The sequence below is a fragment of the Neovison vison genome, chromosome 6, assembly GCF_020171115.1.
Source record: "Neovison vison isolate M4711 chromosome 6, ASM_NN_V1, whole genome shotgun sequence".
Lineage (NCBI taxonomy): Eukaryota > Metazoa > Chordata > Mammalia > Carnivora > Mustelidae > Neogale > Neogale vison.
Window position 1 is genome coordinate 121,908,101 of NC_058096.1, and position 19,258 is coordinate 121,927,358.

At 38.5% G+C, this 19,258-nt stretch overlaps 1 protein-coding gene across 2 annotated transcripts in view; it reads left to right on the forward strand.

Annotated features, from left to right (window-relative positions):
- Positions 1-17: 17 nt before the first annotated feature.
- The window catches only part of HSPBAP1 (HSPB1 associated protein 1), a 62,803-nt gene continuing 43,562 nt past the window's right edge, over positions 18-19,258 (forward strand). For both annotated transcript variants that reach the window (XM_044252206.1, XM_044252207.1), the window contains exons 1-2: positions 18-189; positions 14,098-14,283. In XM_044252206.1, coding sequence (XP_044108141.1) covers positions 126-189; positions 14,098-14,283 — 250 coding nt within the window. In that variant the 5' untranslated portion in view covers positions 18-125. The remainder of the gene's footprint in view (positions 190-14,097; positions 14,284-19,258) is intronic.

A 19,258-nucleotide genomic window follows, 5' to 3' on the forward strand; every position in this document is an offset into this window, starting at 1 on the left:
TCCGGGGAAGACCCGGAGTTGCTACCCCGGCTGCTTCCTGCCCTGCGACTCCAAAGTCGGGGTTTTGGCGGTCCTCTGAACCCACTCCCACTCCACTCCCCTTTTGGGTTGGGGCGGAGCTAGGCATGGCAGCCACCCGGGGGGCGACCACTGAAACGGCCCCTGCGGCTGGAGCTGGAGAGGAGGAAGGTAGGCGCCAGTTGAAGTCAGACCATGAGTACAACCCTGTGCCAGTTCATTCCTGGCAACTCTCCCGAGGCCATTTGGTCCAGCTCTTATTTCACGTCTTTCCTGCACTGCATTAAACTGTGAAGAAAATTGTTATTTTTTAGTGAACGTGGCTTTTCTCAAATTGGGGCAGCCAGGTTTCCAGTCATCGTTCAGGCCCTGTATCCTCCCATCCTACCGGGGCTGATTAACGCAAGAGGGTGGTTTGAATGGGTTGAATTAAATTTGTGAAGGTGGAGCCCACTCTTGAGGTAAATGGAAGTATCTGGAGCTTTTATGAACGGAGATTATGAGCTTTTGTTTGATTTTGGTGGAATCCTGCCTTACGTGACCAGTGAGGTTGGGTGGCCCAGGTATGAGAGACCTCAGCATTTATTGAGTGATTTCTCCGTGCCTGGCACAGTTTTCTGGGTATTGCTGCCAGAGATCTAGAGACTTGAGTGTTTATGATAATGCCTTTTTCCAGTTGCGCAAAGGGGCCTAGAAAGGAAAAGAATGGTTAATACCTGGTAGCATGAATAATACCAGCAGTACAGGTTGAGTGAGGGCTGTCACCAGGAGATCAGATACCCCTGGGGAAAACATAAATGCTTCAAGGAAGGAGTAGTTGGAGGTGAGCCTTTAAGACTGAATGAGTTCGTAAGGAACTTAGGTGATAGTGCTGGGAGGTTATGGGAAGACAAGGAGCAGAAAAACAGGATGGCTGTGGTTGGAGATCATATAGTCATGTTTGTCTAGAGCAGGAAGTGACCAATCCCAATTGAAGAAACAATTATAACTTGGTCCTGTCTGACCACAGTCTCTTGTCTTTATAAACTCCCTTATGAACCCCAAGGACACAATTCTTGAACTTCATCTATACCTCCCATCCGTGGAGTCTTACATTTTCTGTCCATCTGTACCCTCTTATCCAGTTTATAATGCATGTTCTATTTTATGGTCTCTCCCTTGAAGATGCACCATTTCCTTGTCCCTCCCTGCCTTTTATTCTTCTGGCAGAACTCATACTCTTGATGGACCCAACCTTTTATCCCCTTTGCACCTGCACTTATGTGGCTGAATTTTGCTGGAAAAAGTCCTGGGCAAATTGATGACAGTATAAAATGAAAATGATCAACCTCTTGAATATTCAGTCAGCATGGGCCTGAGATCCTCTGAATCTGTTTCCTTGGTAAGCTTACTTCCTCCAATGACAGTTCCCTAAACTGTGTATATCCTCTCTTCATCTCTTTCTCACTTTCAGTGGATGATTTGCAAGTCAGCTCAATTCTGCATCTAATTTGTCTTCTTTTTCCCTCCTTAACTATCAGGCCCTTGTCCAAATCATCCACATTTCTCAGCTAAACCACTGCTATATCTTTAGGCCATGCGATCCTGTTTTTATCTTGTGGCCCTCCAATCCCTTCTCCATTCAGCAAAAATTGACACTCCCTTACTTAAAATGCTTCAGTGAATTCCATTGCACTTAGTATAAAATCCAAACTCTTAACCATGGCCTATAGAAATCCTTGGTCTGGGCTCTGCTGATGTCCCCAGGAGCATCTGTTGTCACTCACTTCCCTCTCCTCTTGTCTATTTTTAGCATACTTGGTTTCTTAATCTTCAGCTTTCACAGTATGTCCCCACCTGAGTTCTTACCAGACCAACAACTAAAACTCATTTTAGTTTTCCCCTGACTCCTTACCAGGGATATTCCTGCTTCCTTCATTTCACTTATTGCAAAATCTGAAATTACTTGTTTATTTTTGTTTCCTCCACTTGAACTTAAGTACCGTGAGGGCAGGACTTGTATCTGTTTTGTTCACCACATGTGCCCAAGAAGCAAGTAGAACGCCCAGGCACAACGTGGACACTTAATACAAATTTTTGAGTGAATGAATAAGGGAATTCTGCCAATTCAAAGGCAGGAGGAGAAAGAGCATGGCATGGTCCAGGGACCGAAAGAAGGTGGCATTAGAAGTGGTGAGGGAAGTGGGATCGTGAAGGGCACTTTATACCAAGCTAAGGAGTCTGCACTTTATGACAGTAAGAGGCCTTCAAAGAGCTTTAGGTACGGGAGTAATATGATCAGATTTATTTTAGGAGGATCACTGCCTGAAGGGTAGAGGATAGATGGGAGGGAGAAAGACTAAAGAACAGGTACTCTTTAAGCTTCGCTTTTTGTCCTCTGTAAAATGTATGATGATTGTGAGAGTTAAAGATAATTGTGGATCATCTAGCATAGTGTCTGGAACGAATTACATGTTCATTAGTGGCAACCATTTTTATTATGAATACAAAGGCCTGGCATTGGTGACCGATGGATATTGAAACTGAGAGAAAAAAAAATTAGAAAGAACTCTGAGAAACTACATGTAAATTAGGAACCTAAAAAAAAGGAGGTGGTTTAGAGTAATATATGAATGCGTAAAGTTTAGGTAGGGAAATACGATGCAAAAGATATCAAGCATGCAGTTGGGCAAGAGGAGGGTTTTTTAGATTTAGTATTCACTTTCCATAAATTCAGCCTTTTAACGAATACAATTCATTGGTTTTTAGTATGTTCACAGAATTGTGCAGCCATTACCACTATAAATCCAGAGCATTTTCATCACACTGAGAAACCTGGTATCTATGAGTAGTCACTCCCAATTAGACCCTCTCCCCAGCCTCTGGCAGTCACTAATCTACTCTCTGTCTCTGTGGATATTTGCCTACTCTGGATGTTCCACATAAATGGAATCACGATATGGGGCTTTTTATGTCTGGCTTCTTTCAAGCTGCATAATATTTCCTTCCTCCTTTTCTTCCTTCCTTCCTTCCAACAGAGGGAGACACAGTGAGGGAGGGAACACAAGCAGTGGGAGTGGGAGAGGGAGAAGCAGGCTCCCCCCTGAGCAGGAAGCCCGATGTGGGTCTCAGTCCCAGGACCCTGGAATCATGACCTGAGCCGAAGGCAGATGCTTGATGACTGAGCCACCCAGGCTCCCCTGCATAACACTTTTCAAGGTTCATCTGTGTTTTAGCATGTATCAGTACTTCAATCCTTCTTATGGCCTAGTGCTATCCCATGGTATAGTAATACCACATTTGTTTATCTATTTATCAGTTGATGGCATTTGAGTTGTTTGTACTTTTTGGCTATAATGCTGCTGTGAATATTCATATCCACATTTATGTGTTAGCATGTTTTCAGTTTTCTTGGGCATGTATCTAAAATTGGAATTTCTAGGTCGTAAGATAATTCTGTATTTAACTTTTTGAAGAAACTGGTGAATTTTTTTTTTTAAAAGAGAACACAAGCATGGGTGAGGGGGGTGGAGAGGGGGAGAGAGAGAATCTTAAGCAGGCTCCTTGCCCAGCACAGAGCCCCATGCAGGGCTCAAGCTCACGACCCAATCCAAAATCGAGAGTTGGGCACTTAACCTGACTGAAGCCACCCAGGTGCCCCCGAGGAAACTAGTGATTCTTAATCTTGAAGTCCTAAGGAGGGAAAAAAATCTGATGAAAATGTGGATTTGCTCCCCTGAAAAATTCATCATGCATATACATTTTTGCAGGTGACTTCGTATTTTTCTATTAGATTCTCAGTATCCTATCTGTGGAACTTTCAATCACATTTTAAGCTGTCATCCTCCCCAGAATCACCAGTTTGGGGTGACTGTTTATTACCATTACAAAGTAAGTTAAATAGAGAAAATCCTACCAGAAGAGAAGGCTTTGCTTTAAATTACATAAGGCTTATGTGAACAAAGGGTAGAAAAAAAAAAGTGCGTACATTAAATACATGATGTGAAAAGGTCAGTATATTCAGGATAATGATGAATATTGTGGGAGTCATAGGAAAGTTAATTTTTTTAAGAGTTTCATTTATTTATTTATTTGACAGATCACAAGTAGGCAGAGAGAGAGAGGAGGAAGCGGGGTCCCTGCTGAGCAGAGAGCCCGATGCAGGGCTCGATCCCAGAACCCCAAGACCATGACCCAAGCCGAAGGCAGAGGCTTTAACCCACAGTGAGCAGATAGCTCTTGCCTTAAAATAGCTTATAAATACAGTTTACAATATAGTTTGGGGGGGAAGATATAGATAAAGAGTTACAGTATAAGACATAACCACAAGCAGGAAGAAATTAATTGGAAAGTAAATATTACACACCTTCAGTGCTTTAGGGCTGAGAGAAGAAAGAACTAATGAAAATTGAATTGGTCTGTACTTCCTGGAGTAATTTGAAAGTGTGGTATAGTTTGAACATGGAAATGAATGGAAGAAGCCATTTCTGGCCGTCAAGGCTCGGAGTAGAAGTGAATGGAGAAAAGCCTGCGTCACATAAGGGCCAGAAGGCGCAGAGGAAGGTGAGGAGACAGACTGGTTCCACTAGAGTAGAACTGGTAGCAGAGAATGCAGGTGAAAAGAAGGAAGATGGTATCTTTTGAAAAACTAAACAAGAGCAGGTTCAACCAGAAATGAAGTGAAGAAGAGGGAAATCATGGGTTTTAGATTTCTAAGAAAAATAGAGTAAGGCCACCTCAAAGAGTGAGGAAGTGGAGAGAGGTATTGGGGATTTGAGACTGATGAAGCTTTAGAATGGTTGCTGTAGGGGCAAGGGTGATTAGGAATCAACCGGTGATAACTAACGTGCTGAAAGTAAGAAAGGGACTGGTAGAGGTGAGCATAAAACTGTGGACCTTTGTTCCATTATGGATTCCTTTGTCTTGATGGTTTCTGATTTTGCTCAAGTGCACATTATGCAGAAGTAGCAAAAGCAAGTGATTAGTTTTAATAAAGCTTCAATATTTTGTATATATTGCTAAAAATGAGGTATGAATTCAGAAAACATTTATTTAACGTCATTTTATGCCAAACATTGTGCTAAGCTCTGGGGATAGAAAAGTAATTATCTTGCCTTCAAGAATGTGGTATTTTTTGTTTGAAGTAACAGCTTGAAAGTTATTAAAAGCAAAACATGATCATATTGATAATTAAATATATTAGAATCCTTATTTGAAAATAAAGTGGACCTAGGGGTACCTGGGTGGCTCTATTGGCTAAGTGCCTGCCTTTGGCTTAGGTCATGATCCCAGGGTCTGGGATTGAGCCCTTTGTAGGGGCTCTCTGCTCAGCAGGGAATCAACCTCTCCTTCTCTCTCTGCTCCTCCCTCTGCTTTCTTACTCCCTCTCTCTCTCTCTCTCAAATAAATAAGATCTTTTTTAAAAAGTACTTATAAAAAAAAGAAAAAAACAGGACCTTAAAAATGCAAAATAAACCATGTTACTGCTATTACAGCTTAGAGTTCATTATATTTTATTATTTAATAAAGATGCTCTGTTTCCTTGGCACCGGGGTGGCTCAGTCAGTTGAGCATCTGGTTATTGATTTCGGCTCAGGTCCTGATTAGTAGTTAGAGCCCAGAGAATTTTTAGGGCAATGAAAATACTCTATATGATATAATGATGGACCTATGTCATTATATTTTGGTCCAAATCCGTAGAATGTACAACATTAATACTGAACTCTAAGATAAACAATGGACTTGGGTGATTATGATGTGTCAATTTAGGTTTATCCTGGTTAAAAAAAAAAGTTTCATTCTGGTGAATGACATTGATAATGGGGGAGCCTTTGCATATGTGGGAAGGGGAAATCTTTACCTTCTCATTTTTGTTATAAACTTTGAACTACTCTAAAACTTAAAAAATCAAACCAACAAACACGAAACTACTTAATGTTAAGAATCAACTTAAATTCTGAGTTTGAGATGTTAGAGGATCACACATTGTTTGAAGCTTGTCAGTGAAATTAAAAATTGCAATTCTTTGAATCTGATTCTGCCTTTCAGACTGAGGTTATATTTCTTTATCTTGGGCTCTGGTTTTAATTGTAGCCAGGTTTATGTCTTTATGAAGAGAAGAAGTCACTCTTAGTGACTCTTCTTCTAGTCTTTCTTGAAATGAGTGAACATTATCATCAGCATGAAGAAGGCCAATAAGAAGTAACTTGGTAAGGGAAGACAGTTTTCTTGTAGGAATTTATCTCCTACTTTTAAGAGAAGGGGGGTGGGGTCATGGACACTGGGGAAGGTATGTGCTATGTTGAGTGCTGTGAAGTGTGTAAACCTGGCGATTCACAGACCTGTACCCCTGGGGATAAAAAGATATTATATGTTTATAAAAAATAAAAAATTTTAAAAAATTTTTTTAAAAAGAGAGAGAAGGAAGCTCCCTCCCTGCCCCAGCAACAACGTACTAACCACCCCTTGCAGCCGATGAGAAACTGCCACAACTTCCAGCTCTTGTTTTTTTCCAATGAACTTTTGTTTAAAACTTCCCAATTCCCTCCTAACGTCAGTGTGCTTGTCCTGAATTGTAATTACCCTGCTACTCCCAAATAAGTGCATTTTGGTGGTAATATAACTGGCTGTTTTAAGGTTGACATTCCTAAGGGGAAAAAATTTCATCCCCGAGTTGTAGGGACTTGAGTTTCGTAAAGAGCTGACATTTCTATATGACTGGATTTACTCCTCCTCAGTTGGAGAAGCCATACTCTATATGTCATTTTTTTATCCCCACTAAAAAAAATGGCAAAAGGAGGCAGGGGAGTTTAAAGAAAAGCAAAAGCCTGTATAAACAATTTCCATGTTAGAGTGTATATTTAATTCATGTATAGATAAATACTTTGTATTTGATAAGGACAAATAACAGAAAAACTATAATGTTGAATTTTTTTTAACTGCAGTAAAAACCAAGTAATGTAAAATTTATTGTCTTAACCATTTTCAAGAGTACTCAGTAGTTGGGACACCTGGGTGGCTCAGTGGGTTGGAACTCTGCCTTCGGCTCAGGTCATGGTCTCAGGTCATGGTCTCTGAGATGGAGCCCTGGTCGGGCTCTCTGTGCAGCAGGGAGCCTACTTCCCCCCCATCTCTCTGCCTGCCACTCGCCTACTTGTGATCTTCTCCCTGTCAAATAAATAAATAAAATCTTTAAAAAAAAAAGCACTCAGTAGTGTTAAGTATATTCACATTGTTGTGAAACAGATTTCCAGAACTTTTTCATCTTGCAAATCTGAAACTTTGTACTCAGTAAACAACACTTCTTTTCTCTCTACCCTCATCCCCTGGTAACTGCCATCCTACTTCGTTTCTATGAATTCAACTATTTTAGATACATCGTGCAAGTGGAATAATACAGTATTATGTCTTTATGTGACTGCCTTTTTTCACTTAGCATAATGTCAAGATTCATTCATGTTGTAGCACATGACAGGATTTCCTTCCTTTTTAAGGCTGAATGATATTCCATTGTATGATGTCAGTGGACATTTGGCTTGCTTCCATTTTGGGCTATTATAAATGTGTGGCTATGAATATGAGTGTGCAAATATCTTTTTAAGACTGCTGTTGAATTTTTTTGATGAATGGTTAGATTAAATAGCCATTTTATTTTGAAATACAGAAAATTTTCCTAGTAGAATTCTGAAGAGCTAGATGGAAACATTTTGGTAGAAATTTTGAAGATACTTTGGAGCCTTAATTTTAAAGAACTTTAGTCTTTGAGACACTATTCTTTCTTGTATTTTTTTGGTAAATACTTTATTTGAGTGAGAGAGAGAGAGAGAGAGAGAACGAGAGGGGTGAGGGGGAGAGGGAGAAGGAGACTCCCTGCTAAGCAGGAAGCCCAATGCAGGGCTTGATCCCAGGACTGAGGGATCGTGACCTGAACTGGAGGCAGACGACCAACCGACTGAACCCCCCAGACACCGCTATTCTTTCTAGTTTTAACTTGACTTGAAATATAGATTACTTTTCTTTACTTTAAGTTTAGGACCAGTATTTCTTTTGAACTAAGTACTATAAGTACTGTAAGTACTATTTATAGAGTTCTGGTATAAATAGATTAAACTGAGGAGGAGAAGATAATTTTCTGGCTTGACTGGGCAAGGGTTAAAAATGTAAGAAGACGGGAAGAAGAGGATGTGAAGTGTCTAGCACGTAACTGTCTCCTGTTCCGAACCTGAACCGGCTTGGATGTTCACTATCGCTCAAGCGTTGGTATTGGAAAGATTATGTCATAACAGCCTCAACACTTCTGTTTGTGGTTTCATCAGTCACACCATCTCCCAGACCTTCAAATTCAAAAGGTTTATGACTAATTATTGTTTTATTTAAGCATTATATTAACTTTCAGAGGAATTTTCTTGATGGTTATTGACTTTTTTTTTAAGTTTTTTTTTCCAATTTATTTATTTTCAGAAAAACAGTATTCATTATTTTTCACCACACCCAGTGCTCCATGCAAGCCGTGCCCTCTATAATACCCACCACCTGGTACCCCAACCTCCCACCCCCCCCGCCACTTCAAACCCCTCAGATTGTTTTTCAGAGTGGTTATTGACTTTTTTTTAAACAATGAGTATAAAATGAAAATTATCATTGGTGTAAGTTTTACCACTCAGTCTTCAGTATGAATATAGTCATTTTGTTAAGTAGGACTTGCAAAGTTCCATCAGTGTTTTCCTGATATGGCCCAGATATTCATTATTTTTAACCCTAATATCTATCATTCCAGAAGTTTTTTTTTTTCCAGCTCTAACTGGCTTTATTTTTATTTATTTTTATTTTTAAAATTTTAAATAAACATATCATGTATTATTAGCCCCAGGGGTACAGGTCTGTGAATCGCCAGGTTTACACACGTCACAGCACTCACCATAGCACATACATTCCCCAATGTCCATAACCCCACCACCCACTCCTTCCCCCTCCCCACCACTGCCACCCTCTGTTTGTTTTGTGACATTAAGAGTCTCTTACGGTTTGTCCATTCCAGAATTTTTAAAATTTCTTTTATGTGTATATAGAGTTGTTAAGATTGATGAAACCACCATAGGCTTACATGTATATATTTAGAAATAATTTAGCTTACCATGTGACCTGCTCTTCTGTCCCCTTCTAAAAACTTTTAAATAAGATTTTAATAAAATTAGTGAAATTTAATAGAAATTTTGTACTTATTAATATTTCTATTAAAATTATACCTGACATGCTAGATGAGTTATTTTCAGTTTCAGGATCATTGTTGTATTCTATCAGTATTAGGAATGAATTCTGGAAACTTAGTAAGTTTTCCTTATTATTATCTTGAATTCTAAATCTCAAATACAAATCCAAGCCAGGTATTAATTGACAGAAGGCATATTGCGAACAAATTCAGAGAAATTAGGTTTCAGATTATCTTGTAGCTTGCATTACTTAAAGAAAAAATTTGCCGAGAAAAAGGCAGTTTGCTTTTAATCATGTTTCACAATTTCCAAAGAATTAGTTGAAACCAAAGCTGGTAATAAATTGTGTGAATAACATGCTACATTTAGAGAGAGAAAAGACTATTTTGCAACACCTAGATCACTAATCTTTTTTTTTTTCCAGCAGTTTCTAAGTCATTTCATTAGAAATTGTTCCTTGCTGCAAGTTTAGAACTAAATAAATACATTTATCCTTTAAAGGCTGTCAAGGTTGCTTCAGAATTTTTATAGCTCTTTGCAGACATTCTTGGCTAGGAGTGACTGAGTGCTTCCTTAGGCTATTTAATTAATACAATGTAGATTGCATTCTTCTTTAAAGAAAGTTGTAACACTTAAATTTGGTAATTTAATGGCCCAGTTCATTGTTGATTAAGCTATCAGAAACCAAATTACTTTTATCTCACAACCAGCTGATTGTTTTATTTCACTGGTAGGTATGAGATTCTGTAAATATGCTAATTTCTTTTATGGTGAGCATCCTTCTGCATATACTTTATAGTACTTTTTATTCATTTAGCAAATGTTTGAGCATTTACTATATCCCAATCGCTGGGCCAGGTGCTTTCTCAGCAAATTTTAGTTTTTAGGGTCTCTTATTAAATAATTTCTGGGATGTCTGGGATTTTTAAATCAGATCATTAAATACATTTTTAAAAGGCATCATGTTAGAGGAAAAATATTTCTTTGAAGCTATTTGAAAAGTAGTGTCAAAACACTACTCATGTGTTACTAATGACCATGTATTTATTTATGGAAGGGTGGCAAAATATATTTTCCCCAAGTATGAGAATTCTTTGGGGGAACATTCAAAGCCAGTTCTATTGGCTCTGATTAAAATAAGCAGAATAAATGAATCCCTACCCCAGAAGGACTGGGGCTTCTCTTATTCTCTGCCCTTTAAAATTCTAGAAACAAAGTTTTCAAAGCTTGGATATCTTACAACTATAGAACTGAAAGAGTGCCGCAGGGTCAGACCAGCCATGATTCATTCAGTGTAAGTCACAGATATTTTATAGAGATAATATAGTAGTCCTTGAAAACAATAGCCTCAGAATGCCAGGTGGTAAAGCAGTTATGAACTAGTACCAGTCTTGACTCTAAGAATTAATTTTCCATGTGAAGGTCTTTAGGAGGTAGAATTTTGCTGATACTAGTTTAGTGGCTCAAAGATGGACATTTTTGCATTCTTTCACCTGAGGTTTGTGATTTCCTGGGCCTTTTTTTTTTTTTTTTTTAAAGCACAGTGTGGGGCTTGAACTCAATGACTCCAAGATCAAGGGTTAAATGCTCTACCCTCTGAGCCATCCAGGCATCCCCTGGGCCTTTCTTTGATCTTAGAAGGTGACTAGCCATTATCTCTGTTTTCCAGACAAACGTAGGAGAGAAGGCAAAGGCCAAAAAGGCTGACTGGGCAACTTGCGGATATATCTCTGTCCACTCTGTCTGCACAGGAGGCTAGGAATTGTAATTATCAGCCACACCCTCTGTGCAGAGTTCTGTTAGTAAGAAGGAGAGAATGGGTATGGGCTAGGGTTGGTAATTAGCAGTCTGTACTACAGGTATTATCCCACGACCCACTGCCCACAGAGGCACAAAGCAAAACATTCCTCTCTCCCTGACAGTGCACATGGACTTCTTATCCATGAATCGGCTCTCCATCTTTCCAAAACCAATTTCTCTTTTCATATTATACTCTCCCCTGAATTTGCAGTGTTTGTGTAGGTCCCCCAGTTTGAATTCTCTGGAAGCAGGATGGTACAGTGGAAAGAGCGCTGCACTTAGAATCAGGGAACCTGACCTAGTAGTTGAGTTCATCACTGGTGTGTTGGACTTCAATATCTGAGCTTCCTATTGTTCCTTTGGATAATGGAAACAAAATGCCTTTTCTGCCTCTGTTTTTTAGGTTTCTTAGAGGATCAGATGAGCAGTTTTAATGTATACAAAAGTACAGGGCAAATAGTAAAGCAACATATGAAGAAATGTATTATTATGGTGATGATGTTGAAAACCAAACTCTTCATCTTCTCACCAGAATGAGCTGCTGCTCCTTACTTTTTTTTTTTAAATGTCAAGTCACAACATCTGGAAACCTCAGTCTCCTTTATGGCTGCATATACCTCCCACCCCACGTCTTTGGTTGTAATAGTCCTTGATATTATTCTCTTAGTATTTCTATATCTCTGTCATCTCTGTCCTCCTTACTGCCCCCACCTTGTTGCTCAGGGCCTTACTCTGACACTTCTTACTGGGCTAGTACAGTAGCTCTCTGAGTCAATTCTAGTTTCTACATCTCTACACATTTCTGCATAGCCCTCATTTTTATTGCTAATGGATATAATGTACCATGGGAAAAATTTACATAATATTTAGTAATATTCAATAAATATTTTTCTACTTTTAGACATTAGGTTGTTTATATTTTCAGTTTTATATTATGGTAGTAGATATTTTATGTGTATGTGTATACATATATAATATATATGAATATGCATATAGCTGGTGATTACTTTGTTAAAAACAAATTCCTATAATATGAGTTACTAGGTTAATGGGTGGTTGTTTGAAACTTCTGCTTCATTTTTACAGTTGTTTGCCAAAGGATAGTACTAATTTATGTGCCACAAACAACAGAGGATTATCATGAATATATTGCAGCTTCTCACAGTCTAGCAAAACTTTAAAGATATATAATAAAAAACTCAGCTTGTCCATTTTTCATGTATACAGAATCCGGGCACTCCAAATCTAGGAAGATTTGGTGGGTCGTGATCCAGGTAACCTTGTACTTCTATTTATAGGCGAGAATGGGTCAATACCCCTAATGTGAATTTATCAAACAAGTGGAAAGTAAGAATCTCAAGGAAAGATAGAAAGTTTTGTTCCTGGTCCTGTTTCCCTTATAGGCTCTTCAGCACTTAAAGATGAGCTTGGGGCTTTGTTTACTTGGAGATACCCAAGGGTGCCTTCTCTCTCCCTGCCCGCACACAGTCCCCACACAGCCCCCAGCTCTTCTACTGCCTTTCCCCTCTGAGTGTCCCGCCTTGTCTGCTCACTTGGGAGCCCTGACTGTGTAAACAGTGACAGGCTGGCCTCACATGTCTTGCTTACTTTCTTCAAGGGTTTATGGAATGATTCTGAGTGTTTGCCCTTGTTTGAGCAAAGGAGCTAAATTGACTTAAATTTTCATTTCTTTAAAAACAAGCCTTATGGGGCACCTGGGTGGCTCAGTGGGTTAAAGCCTCTGCTTTCAGCTCAGGTCATGATCCCAGGGTTCTGGGATCGAGCCCCGCATCGGGTACTCTGCTCAGCGGGGAGCCTGTTTCCCTACCTCTCTCTCTGCCTGCCTCTCTTGCCTACTTGTGATCTCTGTCTTTCAAATAAATTAAAAAAAAAAAACAAACAAAAAAACGAGCGTTACATTCAGACAAGTACAAATTACTCGAGTTCCTTGATGGCACCCTCCCCATCCCTCTTCCTTTTATCAAAAAGTTTAGAAGAAAGTTGGAGGATGGGAGAATTTGGATTATTTATGAGCTTTTATTTTTTTGAATTAAGTGTAATCATAAAACAGATAATGAATTAGAAGGTTTAGCTGACTATTCTAGAGAATCAAATCTAGAGAATCATGAATATTTGCTGATGATATACATATATATCTGGATTCAGAGTATGAAGCATTTTTTGACTTTCCCAAAAAACTTTCATGTTAAGATGTCTTTAAGGAGAAACTTACCTGTTCTTTTATTTAGCACGTACTTATCATTACCATCCTATCCAGGATTTACAGTCTATGATTCTGTGAAATTTATTGAAATAATCAGTCAATCACAGTTTTTGTATATATCCCATATCTCTTATACTGTTTGTAATGCAATTGAAGTCAAGGATTAACACTGATACCCACCCTAGTACATCTTTTACCTTTTAAAATCTTGAAATGAAAATAATCGCCCCTTTACCCCTTTGACTGATGTATGAATTCAGTAGTCTTCTTGGGTAAACACATGATATGGCAAGTGGAATTATTCCTGACTCCGGCAACTCTAGTTCTAGAGTAGTTCCCATCAGTATTTCATATATAACCCTCTATTTAGGAAATATAATTTTCAAAAAATTGTGTGTTTTAATATTTAAATATAGTTGGAAAGCTTTTTTTAAAAGAATTTTTTGACGTTGAAATTTGTAAATATTTTCCAACATTTAAAATGTTATATGAGGGGCGCCTGGGTGGCTCAGTTGGTTGGACGACTGCCTTCGGCTCAGGGCGTGATCCTGGAGTCCCGGGATCGAGTCCCACATCGGGCTCCCAGCTCCATGGGGAGTCTGCTTCTCTCTCTGACCTTCTCGCTCATGCTCTCTCTCACTGTCTCTCTCTCAAATAAATAAATAAAATCTTTAAAATGTTATATGAGAAAAATCACTTAAGCATTATGGTTGTTGAGGTCAAATATTTATGTAAATAGTAGTAAATGAAGTGTAAAACGTAGTATCATTGCATAGAAAGATTTATTGTAATAGAAAAGATATTGGCTATTTTTCCTTCGTGTTATATGAAATAACTTTATAGTTCTCTCTCTCTCTCTCTCCCTAGGTGAACGTGTCAAACCTTTTACACCAGAGAAAGCAAAAGAAATTCTAATGTCTTTACAACAACCTGCAGTCTTCTGTAACATGGCTTTCGATTGGCCAGCCCAGCACTGGACTGTTAAACACCTTTCTGAAGTCCTTCCTGGCAAGCAGATACGATTCAGGATGGGAATGAAAAGAACAGATACAGGTTAGGACTACAAGTAATTATTATAATGTGTCTTCAGTAACATTCCTATGTTCTTAGCAGTAGTTTCTTTAACTCTAGAGAACCCTTTGTTTCTAATACTGTTTTTGACCATCTGCAGATGGGACAGTTTGATTGGAAGTTTTAGAAGGACAGTCTGTGTTAAGATTTTTTTTCAGACTAAACCTATAGTTGATAACCTTCTATAGTTGTTGATAACCTTTAAGTTGTATTTATTCAGGTATCATGGTTCACTGAATGTGGTAGATACTTAATATTTGTGAGTGTGTTATTATCTGTGTTCCCCTGGGACTGAGAAAGATGATCACTAAGTTTAGGTCCCTTCTACTTTTGACTCATGTAGAATGTGTCCTTTTGTTTGTGGCTTGAGGCACTATATTTATAGTGTTTACTCTTGGTTGTAATTTTATCTCTCTCCTCTATCAGCTGCCTGACCTCTGTGGTACTGCATAAATATGAAAATGTGTAAAGCTCTTTCTTATCGTCTTAAGCAGTTAGATTTTGCCAGCCTCTTCTTCTTCCCTGGAGACTTTTAACATTTTGATATTTTGCCTTGTAGTCAGATAATGTAGTTACTGTTAACTCTAAATATAATTAATTTAAAAGAAAGAAACAGTGCTGTTTTGATCTGAGGGGGTCTATAACCATTGTCTAGCTTTAGAATGTGTTTAACTTCTATTTTTAATTTGGTGTCTAGAGTTTGGTAGTCTAGAATTTCATAATGTTTGAAGCATTGCTGTGAAGTGGCTCTATGAGTATCTATTAATAACTCAGAAGGAACTAGAAAATTACCCCATTTCCCTACTAGGTTCTCTAAACTTTTTCTCATGTTGACCTTCTTGTACATTTTTCAGGAGTTACGTGGTTTTTGGTGTCTAGAACCCCCTTATACTCAGGGCAGGTAGAAGAGGCTTAATACCTAGCACTCTCTAGCATCTCATTCTAATCACAGACCAAAATGTTTACTGTACTTTAAAATTAAGTGCTAGATGAGCAAGCACGTATAAGTTTAGCTTGTGCTTTTTCTTTCTTACTTTTAGTCAAATAAATCTCCCATCCTCTGAGGTTATTAGACAATTTGGAGTTAAAGAGGAACTGTAATTTTTTTCACACACCTGGTTAGACTCCAAATACAACACGACCCTTAATTGCTAACAGTTACTGAGAGGTTTTGTGTTAGGCACTCTTCTGAGTGCTTTATACATATTAATTCTCTTAATCTTCTTCAAACCCTCTTTGAATGATACTATTATAAGCCTATTTTGTAGATGAGGCACAGTGATTTGACACATTCAAGCTAATACTTAAGCATTAAAGACACAGTGAAAGGTCTCTGCAGTTGTGAGCAACAGCTCTGTTTTTACTGATTTTTAAAAAAAACTTAGATACAGTTCACATAACATTAAATTTATCATTTTAAAGTATACAGTTCAGTGGTTTTAACATATGCGCGATGTTGTTCAACCATCATTACTATCTAATTCCAGACATTTTTATCATTTCCTAAGGAAGCCGAGTACTCTTTAAGCAGTCAGGTCACTTCCCATTCTACTTTACCCCAGCCCCTGGCAACCACTAGTCTGCTGTTTTTATGGATTTGCCTATTTGGGACATTTCAGTAAATAAATGGTATCATTTATATATCATATCATTATATATCATTTATTCATTAAATAGATGGTATCAATAAGTAAATGGAATAATTCAATACATAGCCTTTTGTGTCTAGCTTCTTTCTGGTAGCATGTTTTCAAGATTCATTGAGGTTGTAGCGTATGTCCATATTTCATTTCTTTTTCTTTTTTTTGCTGAATAGATTCCCTTATACATATATACCACATTTTGTTTATCCGTGTATCCGTTGATGGACATTTGGGTTGTTTCCACTTTTTGGCTATTATGAATAATGCTACTATGAACATTTATGTACAAGTTTTTAGTGGGTATATGTTTTCATTGCTTTTGAGTCTATACCTAGAAAGGGAATTGCTGAGTCATATGGTAACTCTGTGTTTCACATTTTGAGGAACTGCCAAAACATTTTCCAAAGCAGCTGAACCATTTTATGTTCCTATCCCACTGTATGAGGGTTTTAATTTCTCTACATCTTTGTCAATATTTTTTTTAAATTTATTTATTTGACAGAGAGAGATCACAAATAGGCAAAGAGGCAGGCAGAGAGAGAGGAAGGAAAGCAGGCTCCCTGCTGAGCAGAGAGCCCGATGCGGGGCTCGATCCCAGGACCCTGAGACCATGACCCAAGCTGAAGGCAGAGGCTTAACCCTCTGAGCCACCCAGGCACCCCACATCTTTGTCAATATTTACCCTATTTTTTATTCCAGCCGTCCTGGTGGAGTGTGAAGTGTTATCTCATTATGGTTTTTATATGCATTTCCCTAATGACTAATAATGTTGAGTATCTTTTCATGCATTGATTGACCATTTGGATCTTTTTTTTTTTTTTAAAGATTTTATTTATTTATTTGAGAGAGAGAGACAGTGAGAGAGAGCACGAGCGAGGAGAAGGTCAGAGAGCGAAGCAGACTCCCCATGGAGCTGGGAGCCTGATGCGGGACTCGATCCCGGGACTCCAGGATCACGCCCTGAGCCGAAGGCAGTCGTCCAACCAACTGAGCCACCCAGGCGTCCCTGGATCTTTTTTGAAAAAGGTCTATTCAACTTCTTTGTCCATTTTCTAAGATTCTATTTATTTATTTTTGTGAGAAAGAGAGAGAGAGCAGAGAGAGCACAAGCACATAAGTGGAGGGGGAGGAAAAGAGAGAAAAGCAGGCTCCCTGCTGAGCAGGGAGCCCCATACCAGATATGATCCCAGGATGCTGGGATCATGACCTGAGCCGAAGGTAGAGACTTAACCAACTGAGGCACCCAGGTGCCCTGCCCGTTTTCTAATTGAGGTGTTTTTTGGTTTGTGGGGGAGGGTAGGTTTGGTCTTGCTGTTGTGGAGTGTTTTGGGTTTTTTGTTGTTGTTGTTGCTGTTATTTTTTTATTATGTTATGTTAGTCACCATACAATACATCATTAGTTTTTGATGTAGTGTTCTAAGAGTCATTGTTATGTAGTTTAAAAGAGATCTTTACAGGTCTTTCTCTACTAATGATGTCCCTATAAACCCATCATAAGTTGAAAATATCTCAAACTAAAACTGCATTTAATACACCTAACTGGACACATGGGTGGCTTAGTTGGTTAAACGTCTTCCTTGGACTCAGGTCATGATTACAGCGTCCTGGGATGGAGCCCCACGTTGGGCTCCCTGCTCAGCAGGGAGTCTCCTTTCCCTCTGCCCCCCTCCAACCCCCGCTCAAGCTCTCTCTCTCTCTCTAATAAATAAATAAAATCTAAAATAAAAGGATACATCTAGTTTACCAAACATTATAGCTTGGCCAGCCTACCTTACATGTGCTCTGAACACTTACCAGCTTACAGCTGAGCAAAATCATCTCTAACACAAAGCCTTTTTTTATGATAAAGTATTGGATGACTCACGTAATTTATTGAATATGGTAGTAAAAGTGAAAAACAGAATGATGATATGGGTACAGAATTGTTGTAGGTTTATCCTTCTAATGGTCTGGCTGGGAGCTAACTGTTGCTTGTTGCCACAATCCAGCATCATCAGAGAGTATCAGTATATATCACTAGCCAGGGAAATGGTCAAAATTCAAAATTTGAAGAATGGTTCCTACGGAATATGTATCACTTGCACTCCATCATAAAGTCGAGAAAGTGTTATGTTGAACCACTGTAAGTAGGAGACTGTATATATTCTGGATATTAGATGCTTATTAGACTTAGGACTTTTAAATATTTTCTTCTATTTTGTGGGTGTCTTAATTGTTCTTTTTAAATTTATTTCTTTCTGATGGAGGCATAATACTCCATAGTGTATATGGACCACATCTTCCTTATCCATTCATCCGTTGAAGGGTATCTTGGTTCTTTCCATAGTTTGGCGACTGTGGCCATTGCTGCTATAAACATTGGGGTACAGATGGCCCTTCTTTTTTTTTTTTTTTAAAGTTTTAATTTTAATTTAGTTAGTTAACTTACAGTGTTATATTAGGTTCTGGTGTACAATATAATGATTTAGTAGTTCCACACATAACCCAGTCATCATCACAAGTTCACTTCTTAATCCCTATCACTTATTTAATGCATCCCTCACCCACCTCCCTTCTGGTACCCATCAAATTATTCTCCAATTAAGAGTCTGTTTCTTGCTTGTCTCCCTCCCTCTCTCTTTTCACCTCTGCTCATTTGTTTCTTAAATTCCACATATGAATGAAATCATTTGGTATTTGTCTTTCTTTGTCTGACTTATTTCACTTGGCATAATACACTCTAGCTCCATCCATGTTGTTGCAAATAGCAAAATTTCATTCTTTGTTATGGATGAAGAATATTCCATTGTGTATGTATACCATATCTTCTTTATCCACTTATTAAATGATGGACACTTGGGCTGCTTCCATGTCTTGGCTGTTGTAAATAATGCTTCTATAAACATAGGGATGCATGTATCCCTTTGAATTAGTGTTCTTGTATTCTTTGGGTGCTATTAAGCATCTTGCCATTTATTTATTTTTTTTATTTATTTTTTTTTTTTGTAAATCTTTTTTTTTTCCCAATTTATTTATTTTCATAAAAACAGTATTCATTATTTTTTCACTACACCCAGTGCTCCATGCAAGCTGTGCCCTCTATAATACCCACCACCTGGTACCCCAACCTCCCACCCCCCCGCCACTTCAAACCCCTCAGATTGTTTTTCAGAGTCCATAGTCTCTCATGGTTCATCTCCCCTTCCAATTTACCCAAAAGCACATACCCTCCCCAATGTCCATAACCCCACTCCCCTTCTCCCAACCCCCCTCCCCCCAGCAACCCACAGTTTGTTTCGTGAGATTAAGAGTCACTTATGGTTTGTCTCCCTCCC